The 17,073-nt window shown below is 38.9% G+C and overlaps 1 protein-coding gene across 4 annotated transcripts in view; it reads left to right on the forward strand.

Annotated features, from left to right (window-relative positions):
- Nucleotides 1-1,249: 1,249 nt before the first annotated feature.
- LOC127513086 (cytosolic phospholipase A2 gamma-like) overlaps nt 1,250-17,073 on the forward strand; it is a 58,221-nt gene continuing 42,397 nt past the window's right edge. Inside the window, exons 1-16 of one of the 4 annotated variants that reach the window (XM_051894628.1) lie at nt 1,336-1,710; nt 2,358-2,451; nt 2,582-2,607; nt 2,799-2,910; nt 3,757-3,899; nt 3,988-4,189; nt 5,463-5,574; nt 5,653-5,793; nt 5,987-6,052; nt 6,146-6,190; nt 6,829-7,026; nt 8,173-8,298; nt 8,968-9,045; nt 9,116-9,270; nt 9,362-9,527; nt 9,609-10,295. In XM_051894628.1, coding sequence (XP_051750588.1) covers nt 2,582-2,607; nt 2,799-2,910; nt 3,757-3,899; nt 3,988-4,189; nt 5,463-5,574; nt 5,653-5,793; nt 5,987-6,052; nt 6,146-6,190; nt 6,829-7,026; nt 8,173-8,298; nt 8,968-9,045; nt 9,116-9,270; nt 9,362-9,527; nt 9,609-9,775 — 1,737 coding nt within the window. In that variant the 5' untranslated portion in view covers nt 1,336-1,710; nt 2,358-2,451 and the 3' untranslated portion in view covers nt 9,776-10,295. Of the gene's footprint in view, nt 1,711-2,357; nt 2,452-2,581; nt 2,608-2,798; nt 2,911-3,756; nt 3,900-3,987; nt 4,190-5,462; nt 5,575-5,652; nt 5,794-5,986; nt 6,053-6,145; nt 6,191-6,828; nt 7,027-8,172; nt 8,299-8,967; nt 9,046-9,115; nt 9,271-9,361; nt 9,528-9,608; nt 10,296-17,073 lie in introns of those variants that run through there. The other 3 variants (XR_007930323.1, XM_051894627.1, XM_051894625.1) reach the window with 3 other exon arrangements.

Consider the following 17,073-nt stretch of genomic DNA (forward strand, 5'->3'; position numbering starts at 1 on the left):
TATTTAGTACTGTCCTGAGTAAGATATTTTACATAAAAGATGTTTACATATAATTCACAAGACAAAAAAATAGCTGAATTTATTAAAATAACCCCATTCAAAAGTTTGTGAACCATTGATTCCTAATTCTGTGTGGTTACCTGGATGATCTACGACTGTTTGTTTGTTTTGTGACGGTTGTTCACTTGACGGTCGGGAGTCCCTTGTTTGTTCTGAGCAGTTAAATTGCCCAGCGTTCTTCAGAAAAATCCTCCAGGTCCTGCAGATTCTTCAGTTTTCCAGCATTTTTTGCATATTTGAACCCTTTCCAGCAGTGACTGTATGATTTTGAGATCCATCTTTTCACACTGAGGACAACTGAGGGACTCAAACACAACTTTTAAAAAAGGTTCAAACATTCACTGATGCTTCAGAAGGAAACACGATGCATTAAGAGTCAGGGGGTGAAAACTTTTGAACAGGATGAAGATGTCCCAATTTTTCTTATTTTGTTTAAATATCAATTTTACCTACATGTTTCCCGGAGATAAATTATGTACAATTTACCTTGATTTTCAAATTCAAAAAGTTTTCACCCCCCAGCTCTTAATGCATCGTGTTTCCTTCTGGAGCATCAATGAATGTTTGAACCTTTTTTAATAGTTGTGTTTGAGTCCCTCAGTTGTCCTCAATGTGAAAAGATGGATCTCAAAATCATACAGTCACTGCTGGAAAGGGTTCAAATATGCAAAAAATGTTTGAAATCTGCAAATCAACCTTGAAATCAACCACAAAACAAAAAACAGTCGTAGATCATCCAGGTAACCACACACAGTATTAAGAATCAATGGTTCACAAACTTTTGAATGGGGTCATTTTAATAAATTCAGCTATTTTTTTGTCTATTTTTTTTGTGAATTATATGTAAACATCTTTTATGTAAAATATCTTACTCAGGACAGCACTAAATAAAAAATAACATGCATTTTGTATTATCTCCTTTATTTTGTTAAAAAAAATTACATTTTCACAGATTCTGCAAGAGGTTCACAAACTTTCAAGTGGCACTGTATGCTTGAATGCTTGAATGATTATGAAATTAAGTAATTGCAATACTTCCTTAGTTTGTTATAAGATGACTAAGCAGCAGTTGTGAAAGTTAGGTTTTTGAGTTTGATGTTTGTAATCAACCACAAAGTAAGTATGAAGGACAGTCAGGATGAAGAAAGCATGTTGCAACGTCAGATGGAGGTGATCTAGACGAAGATTTCAGTGAAGAAGAGGAAGAGTGCTAGAAGAAGAGGAAGAGTGCTAGAAGAAGACAACAGCGTAAACCAAGAGGAAGGACATTTGGCTTAGTAAGCAAGAGATACAGAGACTGATAGACCTACAACAGGAAGATTAGATTATACAAGGCATTGATCAATCGATGAAGATGAAGTTGCAATTTCCCAAAAAGTAGTATAAAAGTCTGACGAGTAAAAGGCCTCCTCAGATGCTGCATGCATTAAGCGTAGAAGGACACCTGATACCCATCAAGCGGCGCTTAACAGCATCTCCAATATTGCTGGATAAAAGCTAGGTTATAGAGCTTTTTAGCTTAAGCTGATTTAAGTTTTATTTTTTTATTTTGCATCAACTGCTTTGTATTGTAACCAATAAAAGCATTTTTTTATTGTTACGATTGGTAGTCTTCTACGTCATCCCTGAAGGACTTCAGCCTGCCGGCGGGTGAGTACTTTATGGTTTAGGCTAGATTTGACTAAACTTACCTACCTGAATAATCCTAGGGTTAAAAGGTGCACTATAAAAAGTCACACCGACTAACAACGGTTTTAAAAATCTAAAAGAACCTTTTGTGGAATGGAATTTGGTCCTCCAAAATCACTGTCTTAATGTATTAAGCAGCATATTCTTTATAATGGTTTTATATGGAAAACTCGCAACATAAAATTTAGCATGTGTGTTCATATTTTAGGCACATCTGCTTGCCTGTATATATGGATCATTATACTGAATTACATCTATGAATTACTTTCTAGAATATCCCTAAATGATAATATTAATGTTTGTTAAAGAAACAAACATAAATGAAATATCACACAACATTATTAATTTACAAGCATCCCTATCCCTGGTAATGTGTCTGAAGTCTTTTGCCTTTTCTCAGTAAAAAGAGCCTTATATAAACATGTTCAATAAGATCAACCTGGTGCCTGCAACGGAAAAAAAAAAAAAAGAAAAAAAAAAAGTGAGCTGCATGAGAAGAGGTTGCATGATTAATTACAAGGAAATATCAACATTTTCCTGGTCCCTGTGAATGATTGTGTAATTTATCATTCACAACTTCACCCTCATGATTATTTCTGGACTTGCAGTGCAGTTTCATAGCCATATAAAGAGCATCTCTCCGCATATAAAGGAAACAGCTGCTGTGGTGTTGTTGGTGAAGACTCAGGATTTACAGGAATAGTAAGTATAGCTTTTAAGCTTAAAGTAAATAATGTCGTTTCAGCAATATCAAGGCATTTAAAAGGTATATATATATATATAATCTCAAATAACAGAAACTGACTTGCATGTGGACTCTATTGTTTTATAGATGAGCGCATCCAAACCCCAGAAAAGGTATGTAATCCTGCTCAGATTCATGGAAGCATTAAAATAAGTTTTGTACTACATTACTTACACAATTAAAGTCTAACTATGATAATAACTGTTCAACATAAACTGCAGACTTAATTGCATTGAAATCTAGAATATTCAATATCTAAATATCAAATAAGTTAAATTCAGGACTGTTCTGTCTGTCGCTGCAGCGGTAAGGTGCGAATCGAACCCTCTCTGAATAAGAATGAAGCGGAGTTTGTAGCCGGAAGGAAAAAATCTGTTCTAGAAAGCCTGAAGAAGCTTCAGATACAGTGCAGTCAGGTAAAGCTTCTTATTTTATACTTCACATATCTGAGATGACCTGTGAATGGTGCTGTGGCCGATGAACATCACATGTCACAACAATTTCACTTTCTTGAACTATGCCATTCTTAGCAAGAAACCATTGAAACAATACTAAGTCAACAATGATGCATCAGCGTTAAAAGATTAGTTCACTTTCAAATGAAAATTACCCCAAGCTTTACTCACCCTCAAGCCATCCTAGGTGTATATGACTTTCTTCTTTCTGATGAACACAATCGCAGATATTTTAATAAATATCCTGACGCATCCGAGCTTTATAATGGCAGTGAGTGATACCAACGAGTATGAGCTGAAGAACATGCCTCCATCCATCATAAACGCGTACTTCACACGGCTCCGGGGGGTTAATAAAGGCCTTCTGAAGCGAAGCGATGCGTTTGTGTAAAAAAATATCCATATTTAACAAGAGTTGGAAAATTAGCCTATTTTCAAAAATAGTGGCGTGTTCCTTTAAGGAAAACATTACATTTTGCAAACATTATTGAAACATTACTTTCGAACAATCTCTGAACATTCTGAAACAAGTAATAACATTTAAAAAATGTTAGACAAACGTCCAACTAAACATTTTAGGGAAAAAAGAATAAATAACGTTTTTATGCTAACGTTTTGAGAACATAAAGACCAGATAACATTGAATGAACATTCTATTAATGTTACAGGTACTTGAAGACTGTTTGTTCATAACTTTAAGAGAACCTTGCCAGAACGTTCGCTAAAGTTCTGAGAATGTTCCCTGTTAGCTGGGCTCTTACTTTAAAAATAAGGTGGATATAATGCTTTGAGTTGTGTGTGTTTCAGAATGAGGTGCCAAACATTGCCTTACTGGGTTCTGGAGGAGGACAAAGAGCCATGGTGGGTTTGCTGGGATCCCTGGTTCAGCTCCAGAAAATAGGTCTTCTGGACTCCATCCTTTATCTGAGTGGAGTCTCTGGATCCACCTGGTACAAACCCTGAGAAACATACACACACACACACACACACACACTTGGTTGAATGTCAAAAATGAGAACATTTGTTGTTCCTCTGAAGGTGCATGGCCTCCTTATATCAGGAACCAGACTGGTCCACCAAACTAGAGACTGTGAAAGACAAGATCATCAAGAGACTCAGCGGTCCTGAAGTCAGCTGGAAAGAAGCATTTGCCAAACTGAAGAAATATTACTATGGGAAAGACTTCTTCAGCTTGACTGACGTCTGGGCAGTGATGTTCATCACGTCATATGTGAAAGAGGTCTGTAAATAGCCTATTCAAGACCCAGGACAGAGAGACAACACCAAAGCAAGCAATAATGCATATTTCTTGTGGATTTATGGGATGACATAGACATTTGAATCCATTAATATGCAAAACAGTTGCATTCCCTGAGAGGGACCACAAAGTCATTGTACTTTTAAAAAATTAATTAAAAACAAATGACAGACATTTTCTGTTAAGCATATCAACTGATTCTAAATATCTCTGAGCTTATAGGAATAGGTTTAGACTACTACAAATGAGAAGCCAAATTGTTGCATATGTTGTAACACAAAATGAATACATAGGTGAGACAATGAACGTGATATGAATAATGAATCCATTGAAATAAGATGTATGCGATTAATTAACAATAAGTAATAATAAAATCAAGTCAAATTTGCGCTTTTCACAATACACATATCGCTTTAAAGCAACGCGTCTGTCATCACCGGAGCTAAGATCGATTTTTTGTTTAAACAACGTTTTTGAATAGATTTCTTACACCATGATCGAAATCTTCTTGACGAGAAAATGATAAAATGCTTATGGTACTCTACAAAGGTCAAAATAAATATAAAAAAAAACGTTGTGGAAAATAATAGTGTACCACAATCACAGATATCTTATCCGGAGGAGATTCGATTCGAATTGCTCAATCCAACTCATGGAAAAGTAGCATTTTTATAGAGAACAAGTTATTGATATCTTGCAGTTTATTTAGTGATCAGATTTTGATTCAGTGATTTAAAAGTGGTCTACTGAATCGGGCTACACGGGTTGCGCTGTGTTTTGAATCACTAATAAGATCCGGTTCATAAGAGTCATTTGTTCATGAATTGGTCTATGCACATGTTGCTCCCTCTGTGTGTTTTTGACTCAATGAAAAGAACCAGTTCATAAGAGTCATTTGTTCATAAAATCTGGCTTATATTGACTATATCTGAAAATACAAACAGTGTAAAACATATTCACCTGTTTTAACCAACATCATAAGAGATAAAACTGACCTGAAAAGTAAAATCTCCAAAATGACTTTTGTACTTCAACAGTCATATTTCTTTATCTCAAGTATGAAATGATGAAATTTCTTTTTCTCTTTATAAAGTCTCTCACTGCGTAAATGTAAAGATACTTGAGGCTTTGAGGCAAGATAACTGTTGTTGTACAAGTTTTAAATCTTGAACTTATTGGTGATTGAGGAAATGGAATGTATTTGTCGTCCGGTCTCTACAATAACATGAAGCTGCAAAATCTGTGTTCTCTATAGATCGACGAACACACACTCACAGAGCAGTGGAGCCAGCAGAGCAAAGACGGTAAAGTCCCGTTTCCCATCTACACCGTGATCGACAAGAACTGCAAACAGCTTGATAACGGAGGTCTGTGTTTGTCTGAAAGAAAGACAGAGAGTTCATTTGCTTGTGTCGGCTGTTATATAGACGTGTTTCTGTCTGCAGACCCCTGGTTTGAGATCACTCCACATGAAGCAGGTTATTCTCTCACTGGAGCGTTTGTGGACGCCTCCAACTTTGGCAGTCAGTTTCACCAAGGCTCCAAGAAAAATCAGCAGTATGAATTTGACATGCTGTACCTGCAAGGTAACAAACTCTGTTAAAGGGGAGTTTAATATTTGTAATATCAATTTATATTACATTGCACACTGTACAAAATGTACCTAAATTTCAGGTCTGTATTATTAGCTTATTGTGTGATAATATGTGCTGTTTATGTTGTGTTAAGGTGTTATTTTGTACCTGTGTCCAGTGTTTTACTGTCTCTGTTTTTCTGCAGCTCTATGCGGAAGCGCTTTAGCTGATGAAGTGGAGATTAAGAAACTCCTCTGGCAAAAGATAAAAGGTTCTGTGGACTGAATTTGGCTTAAATTATTATTAATTAGTTATTTCATTACCATCCATTTGATTTTTTGTTTTGTTTTGTTTTGTTTTTCAGATTTCTTTCAACAAAAGGAAACAATATTTCAGGAAATGAGGAAGGGTAAAGCGTTTCTTTAGTTATAAATTTCATTTAACTATTTAACAGCCCTGATTTGATGTTTTTGAAATAAGTCTCTTCTGCTCACCGAGGCTGCATTTGTTAGATCAAAAATACAGTAAATACAGTAATATTTAAAATACTTTTACAATGTAAAATAACAGTTTTCTATGTGAATATTAAGTAAAATGTAATTTAGTGATCAAAGCTGAATTTTCAGCATCATTACTCCAGTCTTCAGTGTCACATGATCCTTCAGAAATCATTCTAATATGATGATTTGCTGCTCAAGAAACATTTATGATTATTATCAATGTTGAAAACAGTTTCTCGTATATATATTTTTATGGAAATCATGATACTTTTTTCCAGGATTTTTGATGAATAGAAAAAAGTTGAAAAATACAGCATATATTTGAAATGGAAATCTTTATCAATGTCTATTCTGTCACATTTGACCAATTTAAAGCATCTTTGTTGAATAAAAGTATCCATTTTTATCTTACCCCAAACTTTTGAATAGTAGTGCATCACAGTTTTCACAAAAATATGATAATAATAATAAGAAGAAATGTTTCTTAAGCAGCAAATCAGCATATTAGAATGATTTCTGAAGGATCATGTGACCCTAAATTTTATAGAACAGCCTGAGAGGAGTAAAGAAGCAATCAAACCACCAGAAGCACGACTGGACCGTATGTCAGACCGCAGACAACAAGATCCAAAGTCTCCAGACGAGTGTTACCAGGTGCTCATGAACCTCGTGGACATGAATCTCTCTGTTTTGGCTGGCAAAGATCCTTCTGCTTTTGATGAATCCATCAGGACAACACTGAACGGTAACAAGCCACTTATTGGTCTGTATGTCCTTCACAGCCTTGTGTTCACGTCTTAATTAAAGGCCCATTCACACCAAGGACTATAACTATGAGGATAAAGATATAGTTCTAAAATCGCTCTAAATATAAAAGAATAGCAGAGTCCACACCACAACTGTAACGGCGCAGAGAAACAATATCGTTGGAATCACTTTCAGAACAATTTCTTCCAGCTGATGAACAATAAAAACATTGACAGCCAATCAGAATCCATCCTGCTTTAAAGAGCTCGAGCATTTAAAGCAGACGACGACAAAACTGCAGCTTGCGCTTAAAGGGTTAGTTCACCTAAAAAATATTAGTATTTTACAAGATTACAAGATTAATATTTTGTAAATAAAGTGCTACATTTTGTTTTTTGCACAAACAAAGCTCTCACGTCACTTCATAAAACTGAGGTTAAACCACTGGAGTCACATGGATTACTTTAAAGGGATAGTTCAGCCAGAAATTACAATTCTGTCATAATTGACTCACCCTCAATTAGTTTCTTTCTTTTGTACATAAAAGAAGATATTTGAAAGATTATGTGTAACTAAACAGTTGATGGACATTGACTTCCATAGTAGTAAAAAAAAATACCATGGAAGTCAATGGGGTCCATTAACTGTTTGGTTACAGACATTCTTCAAAATACCTTCTTTTGTGTTCAGCAGAAGAAACAAATTCATACAGGTTTAGAACAACTTGAGGGTGACAGAATTTTCATTTTTTGGGTGAACTAGCCCTTTAATAAACAACGATATTGTGCGTTGGTGTGGACGATGTGAACGTTAAAATAGTTATCGTTATAGTTATCGTCCTTGGTGTGAACAGGCCTTTAGATTTGAGAAGGAAACTTTAAAAAAATAAATTAATTAAATACTCTATAAAATACAAACGGCCATATTTCATATCATATATGCGTTTAAAATGTGTCATTTGAAAGTCGCTTTAGATAAAAGCATCTGTTAATGATTAAATGTACTTTTAAAAAATGTATGACAGTCTATTTTTGCTTTCTGGCTAAATTTAAAAACAATTATGAAAATCAAACCATGAAACAAAAAAGATACTCAAACTAGAATAAGAAGAACTCACTAATGTACATGTCCCGCCTTTTTACAGACCTCCCTGGAGGCCATGAGGACAGACTGAGAATTGCTCATAAAAAACCAGATAAACTGAATGTGAAGAGTTACACCACAGATGTATGCAACAGATTGAGTGATCGGATTGGTTTCTGGCTATTTGGTAGGTTGAACTGTTTCTAATATCCATCCATCCATTCTCCACACCACTTTTCTAAAGTTGTGTGGATGCTGATTTACACCTTAAGTGTACCTTACTGTTACCCAAAATTTCCATCCATTGTTTTAACATCTAATAAACATGCAATAATGTGATGCATATTTGTTCACACATAAATAAACAGGTCAGATTTCTGCAGACAACTACTTGCATCTATTTGGTTTTATTTCAATCATAATATATAAATAATATTTTCAAATAGCTTAGAATCAGCATAAATCTGTTCATTGTTGAAAAACTGTGAACATGGTTAAAACATGGCTAGCTGTGGAACAAGCAATATTCAATTTTAAAATGTATGAGATTTATCAATATATACATATATATCTGGTTATTGTGAATAAAAAAATAAAAAAAACACTTCAGCACTATTGTAGAAATCTGAACTGATTCATTTATGTACGACTGACAAATATGCATCACATTAAGTTTATTAGTTTGTGTTAAAACTGTGTAATTCAAATGAGTGGAAATGTTATATGCAATTCAAATACATTTAGGCCTATATATATATATATATATATATATATATATCATCTATAGTGTAGCTTCAAGAACTATTTACTGAGCCTAAGAACTGAAGAACTTAATAAGAGTGTATTTGTTTTACAGATTCTTGGAAGAGCATTATTAAATGCATAAATCAGTGGATCTGGGGCAGGAATTATAACTTTCTCCACAACATGACAGGCAAGAACAGACCTGTTAACTGGAAATGTACCATCCATGTGAATAATATAATAATGCTGTGATCCCTTAGGCAAAGCAGTGCCCTCCACTCTTCTGGAAACTGAGACGAGAGACTTTGAAGACGCCGGGCTGTTGCTCAACTCACCCTACTTCTCAGTGCTGAGAAAAGAGAGAAACATCGACCTCATCATTTCACTGGATTTCAGTGAGGGTGATCCTTTCATGGTATTACACGCATATTTAATTCTCTACAGTTTCATAAGAAAATATTAGTGATTAAAAAAACAAGAGAAATTCTGCTGCTTTTCCACTGCAGACGGTGAAGGAAGCTGCCAAGACGTGCAAGAAACTAAACATCCCTTTCCCTGAGGTCAACATTCCCAGTGGACACTCAGAGAAACCAAAGGACTTCTATGTGTTTAAAGGCAAAAACACTCCAACCGTGATCCACATCCCTCTCTTTAATATGGTCAACTGTGGAGGCAAGTTAAAATCTTACAATGTCCTGAATAAAGCTAAAATATCATCTGTGTTCTGATTTAAGTGTGTTAATGTTTCTTCAGATAAAATTGAGGACTGGAGGAAAAATTATAAGACCTTTCAAGGTCCTTACAGCGCTAAGATGATCACTGATCTCGTGGAGGTCGCTGGAAAAAACATCACAAACAACAGAGGAAAACTGCTGGAGCAGATCCGTGCGGCCGTTGGGCAAAAAGGATCTAGACGCTAACATGTAAAATCTGAATATAGACTAAACTGATTTGCATATCAGCAGTGTTGGGGGTAACTGATTATGTAACTTGAGTTACGTAATCAGATTACTTTTTTTCAAGTAACTAGTAAAGTAACACATTACTTTTAAATTTACAATTTAATATCTGAGTTACTTTTTCAAATAAGCAGCACAAGTTACTTTGTTTTTCCATTTATTGACTGACGCCTCTCCTGTCGACATGTTGAGAGGAATCGTAAGCGCAGAGGCGTTGTGTGTAACGTAACACATTACTTTCCTTAAAAAGTAACTAAGTAATGCAATAGTTGCTTTTTATGGGCATAATGCATTAATTTCCAAAGTAACTTTTCCCAACACTGCATATCAGTCATTTTACAAGCGTTTAATTTCTTTTTCTGTCAGCTTTTTTTTTTCTGCAAAATGCTTTTTTTCTGCTAATTCTGTTTAATATGTTTCGGCATATTTCAATGTTTCTTTTTGCATGCTGATTATAATAAAACAGAGTTATGATCCTGAATGCTGACTGGTCAATTCAGAATTTCATCATTTTTTCTTTCCCCCTACTAGGGGACATACAGTATTTAAAATGGGTTCTTATTAACTCCACAAGGGTTAGGATTTGGTTTCCCTAAATGCAGTGTAATAATTAAATTTCCCAGAAATTTCTTCCATGCCCTTAACAGTTAAATACACTAAAAAAAAGTTAAGTATTTGAATCGCCCCGGGTTACTTCACTGTAACCGTTCCCTGAAAAGGCGGGAACGAGAAGCTGCGCTTAATTCAGCGCTATGGGAACGTCTTTAAGTCGTGACCAGCTGTGAATACGTGTAAAACAACGTCAATGAAATTGACCTATATTTATAGCCTGCGTGACGTCATTGGAACACGTCATATGCAAGGCTATAATTAGATGTGCCACAGGTGCATCTGCAGACATTTTGTCTGAAGAGCAGTCCCGGGACATCCCAGTGCAGTAATGAAGCGCAGCTTCTCGTTCCTGCCTTTTCAGGAAACAGGGTTACAGTGAAGTAACCCGGGGCGTTCCCTTTCAAAGGCTACACTTGAGCTGCGCTTAATTCAGCGCTATGGGAACGAGAATACCCACGCCGCCGCACTGTGTGTCCGGACCCCCAGGCTGTGAAGTGTGTCACAAGTGCAGAGAGTCTCAGACACTAGCTTGTGATGTTGAGTCAAGGACGCAAGAGCCCGGAGTAACATGAACATCCAAACTATAAAACTTTATGAATGTGTGCGGAGAGGACCAACCTGCCACATCACAAACATTTTGTAAGGGGGCGCCCCCCGCCAAAGCTCTAGAAGAGGCAACCCCCCTGGTGGAATGAGCCCTGATGCCTGTTGGCAAAGTGTGACCACGCACCTCATAGGCAAGGGCAATAGCATCTCTTACCCAATGTGACATGGTCTGTTTTGTGACAAACGAATAGTTGCTCTGACTTACGCCACTGGCTAGTGCGGTGGATGTAGGTCTGAAGAGCACGGACTGGTCACAGTCTGTGAAGCCTCTCTTGCTCCGGCGTAGTGAACGCTAGAGGGCAGAAGGCTTCGAGAGTGACCAGATGCGAGTTCAAGAAAGGAACCTTAGGCAGATAGTCAGGATGAGGATGCATAATAGCTTTCACCATCCCTGGGGCAAAGTCTAAGCAGGATAGCACAATGGACAGAGCCTGCAAATCCCCAATTCTTTTCAGAGAAGTTATAGCCATAAGAAAAAACATTTTCAGAGTTAACAGCTTGTCAGAAACTGACTCTAACAGTTCAAAGGGGTCTCAACCAGGTCCTCTAGGAATAAGTCCCATGAAGGAATCCTGGTTCTAGAAGGAGGCTTAAGCCACCTAACTCTCCGAACAAAGCCAGAGAGCAGGACATTTTTGCACAAGGGCACCCCGTCAATCAGAGCGTGGCAAGCTGAAAGAGCGGCCACATAAACCCTGAGAGTGGCGGGGCATGTGTCTGTTGATAACCTTTCCTGCAGAAAATCCAGAACTGCAGCAACTTGGCAGTTTACTGGATCTGCATTGTGTGCAGTACATCATCTTTCAAAGACACCCCATTTGTTGGCATAACTTGATCTAGTGGAGGGAGAAAGAAGTACAGTGGACATTGCGCTGCCTGTTGGGGCGAAGAGGTCCATTTCTGTTCATAAAATCTTTACCAGATTTGACTACCTTGGGTGGAGTTTCTACTCCCCCGTCGGTATGCTCTGTCTGGACAGATATCTGGGGATATAAATTGCCCTGAGGGACAGGAACTTGTCCTGAGCCCAGAGCAGAATGTGCTGCACTAGCCTGTCTAGACATCGCAAACGCAGTCCACCCTGGCGATTCGTATTAGAGGCTACCGTCGAAATGTCCACCCGCACTAGGACATGGTAACCCCTTAGCTGGTGGAGGAAGTACTTCAGGGCCAGAAATACAGCCATCAATTCGAGGCAATTGATGTGCCAATCGAGATGATGACCTCACCATATCCCTTTGGACTGGACGGCCACCTAAGGCCGCTCCCCAACCCGGGAAGCGTCTGTTGTTGGAATCTTGCAACATCAACACATATAGAGTGGGACCCAAGGTGAAGAACTGGGGTCTAAGCCACATAGAAAGGGAACGAAGCCACAGCGCGTAACCCTTACCATAAACATGGATTTTTGAAGGTACACAAAGCATTAGTGTGTGACTTACCAAAAACATAGAAAGGGTACAAAGCACTCAGCGCGTGCCCTTGCCCTTATTTGCCGTGGGGAATTGCTTGGACAAAATCTCCCGGCTCTGAGCCACAACTGAAACAGTCTCATATGCAAGAGGCCTATAGGAATCACCGAGGACGCTGATGCCATGTGACCTAACATTTCTTGATACTGCAGAACAGTGCAATTTTGGCCTAGCCTGACATTGTTCAGGGTGGTTAGAATGGTCTCGACTTGAGCGGGAGACGATTGTGCCCGCATCATGGTCGAATCCCATATGACCCCTAAATGTCGTTCTCTGGGTAGGACAGAGAACACTTTTCTTCTCGTTTAGTCTCAACCCTAGAGAAACTAAATGAGCTAGTAGGACATCCGTGTTGTAACGTCATCTCTTGTGACTGTGCTAGTATTAGCCAGTCGTCTATGTAATTCAAAATGCGAATGCTCTGGAGTCAGAATGGAGCCAGTGCTGCATCCATGCATTTTGTGTATGTGCGGGGTGACAGGGCTAGGCCGAATGGAAGAACCCGATATTGGTAAGCTTCGCCCCTGAAAGCGAACCTCAGGAACCTCCTGTGTTGTGGCAATATTTCTACGTGAAAATATGCGTCCTTGAGATTGACCGTGACGAACCAATCGTGATGTTAGATTGCGACACGATCATCTTTCCGGTTAACATCTTGAACTTGAGAACTTTGACTAAATGGTTTAAGTCTCGAAGATCTAAGATTGGACGCAGCCCCTCGTCCTTTTTGGGAACTAAGAAGTATCTGCTGTAGTAACCTGACTCTCTCTCTAGAGGGGGAAACATGCTCTATGGCCCCTTCTTCAGAAGAGATTGCAGCTCTTGTAACAGTAAAGTCACTTGCTCCGGCTTCACGGTAGTGGAGACCATGCCGCTGAAACGCGGAGGACGATGAATAAATTGGATTCTGTATCCTTTTTCTACTGTCTTTAGAACCCACACAGAAATCCCTGGCAGTAGCTCCACGCTGCCAAGTTCTCTGAAATGGGCACTAATTTTGATACTTCCCTTTGAGGGGATGTTAGATGTTCCGCATCCTGATGTGTTACAGGAATCAAGGGAACACCTAACATTTCACTGAAAACCGCTGCCCCCCGAAGCACCAGAGGTTGGCGGAGAAGGAGGTTTTATGTGGAGATATTGAGAAGGGGCGGGTGTTAGATATTATGAGGCTGCTGAGCGTGACGAGCCAGTCCCCAGTTTTTACGAGGGGACGCGCAACTCGCCACAGTCTGCTTTTGAGCCTTTCTTAGCAGGTCAGACTGGACCACCTGCAACACTGCCATAGTGTGCCAGGCGCGGCGCCAGGATGGCATAACTTGGGGGGTATTTTAATCCCATGGGGGGCGCCATTACATGTACCCGGCGACTGATTTGGCCCGCTGCCCTGCTCCTTTTCATTTATTTATTTACTTGGGATATTTATTATTACTCGATATTATTGCCTGCGTGACAAGCTCTAAGCGCGTGCGAGTATGCGCTTAGCTATTAATGTCGCTGTCTGTTCACGAAGTGCTGAACTGTCAATCACTATATCATCGTGGCCTATAACTTTGTCAGGAAAAGACCCAAAAGCGGGGATATATAGCAGCAAATCAAACTTTACTAATGAAACAGAAGATCAGTGGCCTGTTGCATGAAGCTAATTGAACAAACTCTGAGTTTCAGAGTAGGTTTGCAGTTGACAAATCCAGATAAATCCAACCTGGTTTAGATCAAGTTTAACTGTTGCACAACGCTCGGTATAAACTTTCTCTGTTAACTCAGGTTTAATCCAGAGTTTGCAAAGCACGTGCACCTGAAAGTCTGACATGTGCGGCAAACAGCCAATCACACGGAACAAGGAGAACGTCAGTTTGATTCACTTCTCGCGAGAGAGCAGTGCAATTCGTGTCGCTTCCGAAGATTAAGAGATCGTTATGAAAAATATGAAATAAAACGCATTTACAAAGCAGGAATAAACACTGCTGCTGCAGTGAAAGTTTGAAAAAGCAGCTGAAAGAAAATATCTGACTATATCAATGCATGTGAATCAAACAAATAGTTAATATAGTTTCACAAAGAGCTCAAAAGAATACGCTTAACCTGTTTAAAAGCTTTATATATTATGCATGCATTATATTTATTTTAATTTAAAAGCAAAGTTCAATATTGTCAATTAATATAATAGGCCTAATTATATGAATATGTCATGAATTATTCATAATTTTAATTTATTTAATATAAATATAATGAATAATTAACAGCAAATGTTGAGCAATTTTGTCTCTAAAATGTTTTCACTATAAACTGATTTAATTTGGAGCGGGAGATACAGGGGGAGTGGCTTTATTACATCAGATACGTGTCACTTTACTCACAGCTGATTGGTCGAGTTTGGGTTTGTGATCTCTAACCCAGATTAAAACCTGCTCCGGAGCAGGTTAGCCGTGTAGCGTAAATTACCATAGCAATGAACCCCGCTAAAAACCAATCCACCTTCATGAGCCCGAAAAACCAGAGTTTGCTCAAACTAATCTTGAACTTACCTGGGTAGCAACTGAAACCGGCTTTGTGCAACAGGCCTCAGAGGGCCGGGCTGGGCCAACAACTCCAGCAGGGCAAAGAGAAGAGGATATGTCGAAGTCCAGGCAGAGTTCGCTACCGCCCGGGGAGTCAGTCAGAACAGCGAACAGTCCAAAGGTGAGAGCAGGTGCGGAGTGAGAGAGACAGACGAGCAACAGTGAGATCAATGAGCAAACCAGGACCATAGACAGTGCAGAGAGAGTCAAACCAGGAAGCAGTCCATATAGCAAAAATGCCGAAAGAAGATCCGTGAGCATATAAGCCAGGTACCAAGCCAAGAGTCCATTCACTGGCCGAAGAGCGCTGGCAGGAGAGGATTCCGTAGTTGAGAGTTTAAAATCAGAAATAGGCCTACACACAAAAGGAACAATATCACTTTAAAAAACATTTGTTTAATTATTCTTAAAATGATGTAAATTATGTTTGCAACAGTGTTTTTCCTAGATTAATGGGGTGACATGTCTGAGTGTGAAACTGCGCATCATTATAATAAGCCTAATTATATATTTCTTTCCACGCATGACAGAAAGCCTGCCATAATGGAAAAAAAACAGAATGAAACCACATATAGGCCTAACTGACACTGCAGACAGGGTCAGAAACATTTAACTTACTATTAAAAGAGTTGTAGCCTCCTAGATGTTGTGCTGAACCTCCTGAGAAGCATCTCATTCCATTCTCCTTCCTTCTGGAACTTAGTTGTCAGGTCCTTCTCAAATGATAATTGAACAAGGTGAGCTTTTCGCTCGTGCAGCATACTGCGTCTGTGTTCACACATTGCAGTCGACGCCCCAAATGTCAATGCAAGTTTTATTGCTAGCAGTACTGTTGGCATTGTCGACAAAACCTCGCAGTATCTTTTCAGAGTGTGTGGGATCCACTTCTTGTCTATAGTTTTGATCAAAAGTTCATTCAGGAAAAAATTGCGAGCTACAGTGAACTCTGATTCCACCGATTCAGTTGTGGTTAACTGCAACAGCGGCTTGATCTTGTTCACGTCCAGAAAAAAGGGGCTGTCAGCGTCCATGGCACATAGAGCCTCTACCAGCTAGGTATTTCTTTCGCTAAATCGTGATGAGATTTCCCCCAGCACGACATCCAAAGTATAAAAGAATATTCGTTTGCACTCACTTTTGTCTCCATCACGTTGACCCACTGTGCTTTCAACCACATAATCCTGCATGGTTTTGTTCATGAGTCTTTGTCGTTTGCATGTTGGTGTGGCAAGAGTGCTTGATACCTGGTGGTATTCACATTCATGGCACAGGTTTTCAAACTCCGCATCGCATCGTAGATGTTCAATACACTCAAAGGTGCTGCGGACTAGTTGGACACTGGTGTAAAGATCAGCAGCCTCAGATTGCAACAGTTTATTTGAAGGATCGAGGAGGCCCAGGATTTTATGGCTCATATAAGCTATGAAGCTGAAGCTTGGCTCGGTTGTGGCTTTAAGTAAGCCTGTAGCCTCAAGTCTCACATCCGTGCTGAATGAGTGAGTGGATTCGATCTCGCGCAGCGTTTCAGTTATGCTGTCACCAGATTTCACAATGACTGACACTGTAGCGAGGTGCCCAGTCCATCACTAAGCAAGCAGTCTTTTCAGTTTTTCACCAGTGTATTGTGCTGCTACAGTGGGTTTCCGAAAAAATGTGTAAAGGGAATTGCACACATTGAAAAAGTTCTCTATCACTCTCTCAGACGACATTGCATTAACCACCACTAAATGCAGCTGGTGATTAAAGCAATGCACATATGGCACTTCACGATTTAATTTGTCTTGCAGTATTTTTTGCATTCCGCCGTGTTATCCAGACATAACATTGGCACTGTCGTAACACTGACTTAAAACCTTGTCAAGGCTAAGGCCAACATTAGTTATTTCGGAGATAACTAGTTCAGTTAAGGTCAAGGCGTCACATTGTTTGCTTGTAGTCATTTTCAGCATCTCTCTCGCACACAACAACTGTCATCAACATATCTCAGTATAATAGAAATGTTTTCACA

The sequence above is a fragment of the Ctenopharyngodon idella genome, chromosome 5 (genome assembly GCF_019924925.1).
Source record: "Ctenopharyngodon idella isolate HZGC_01 chromosome 5, HZGC01, whole genome shotgun sequence".
Lineage (NCBI taxonomy): Eukaryota > Metazoa > Chordata > Actinopteri > Cypriniformes > Xenocyprididae > Ctenopharyngodon > Ctenopharyngodon idella.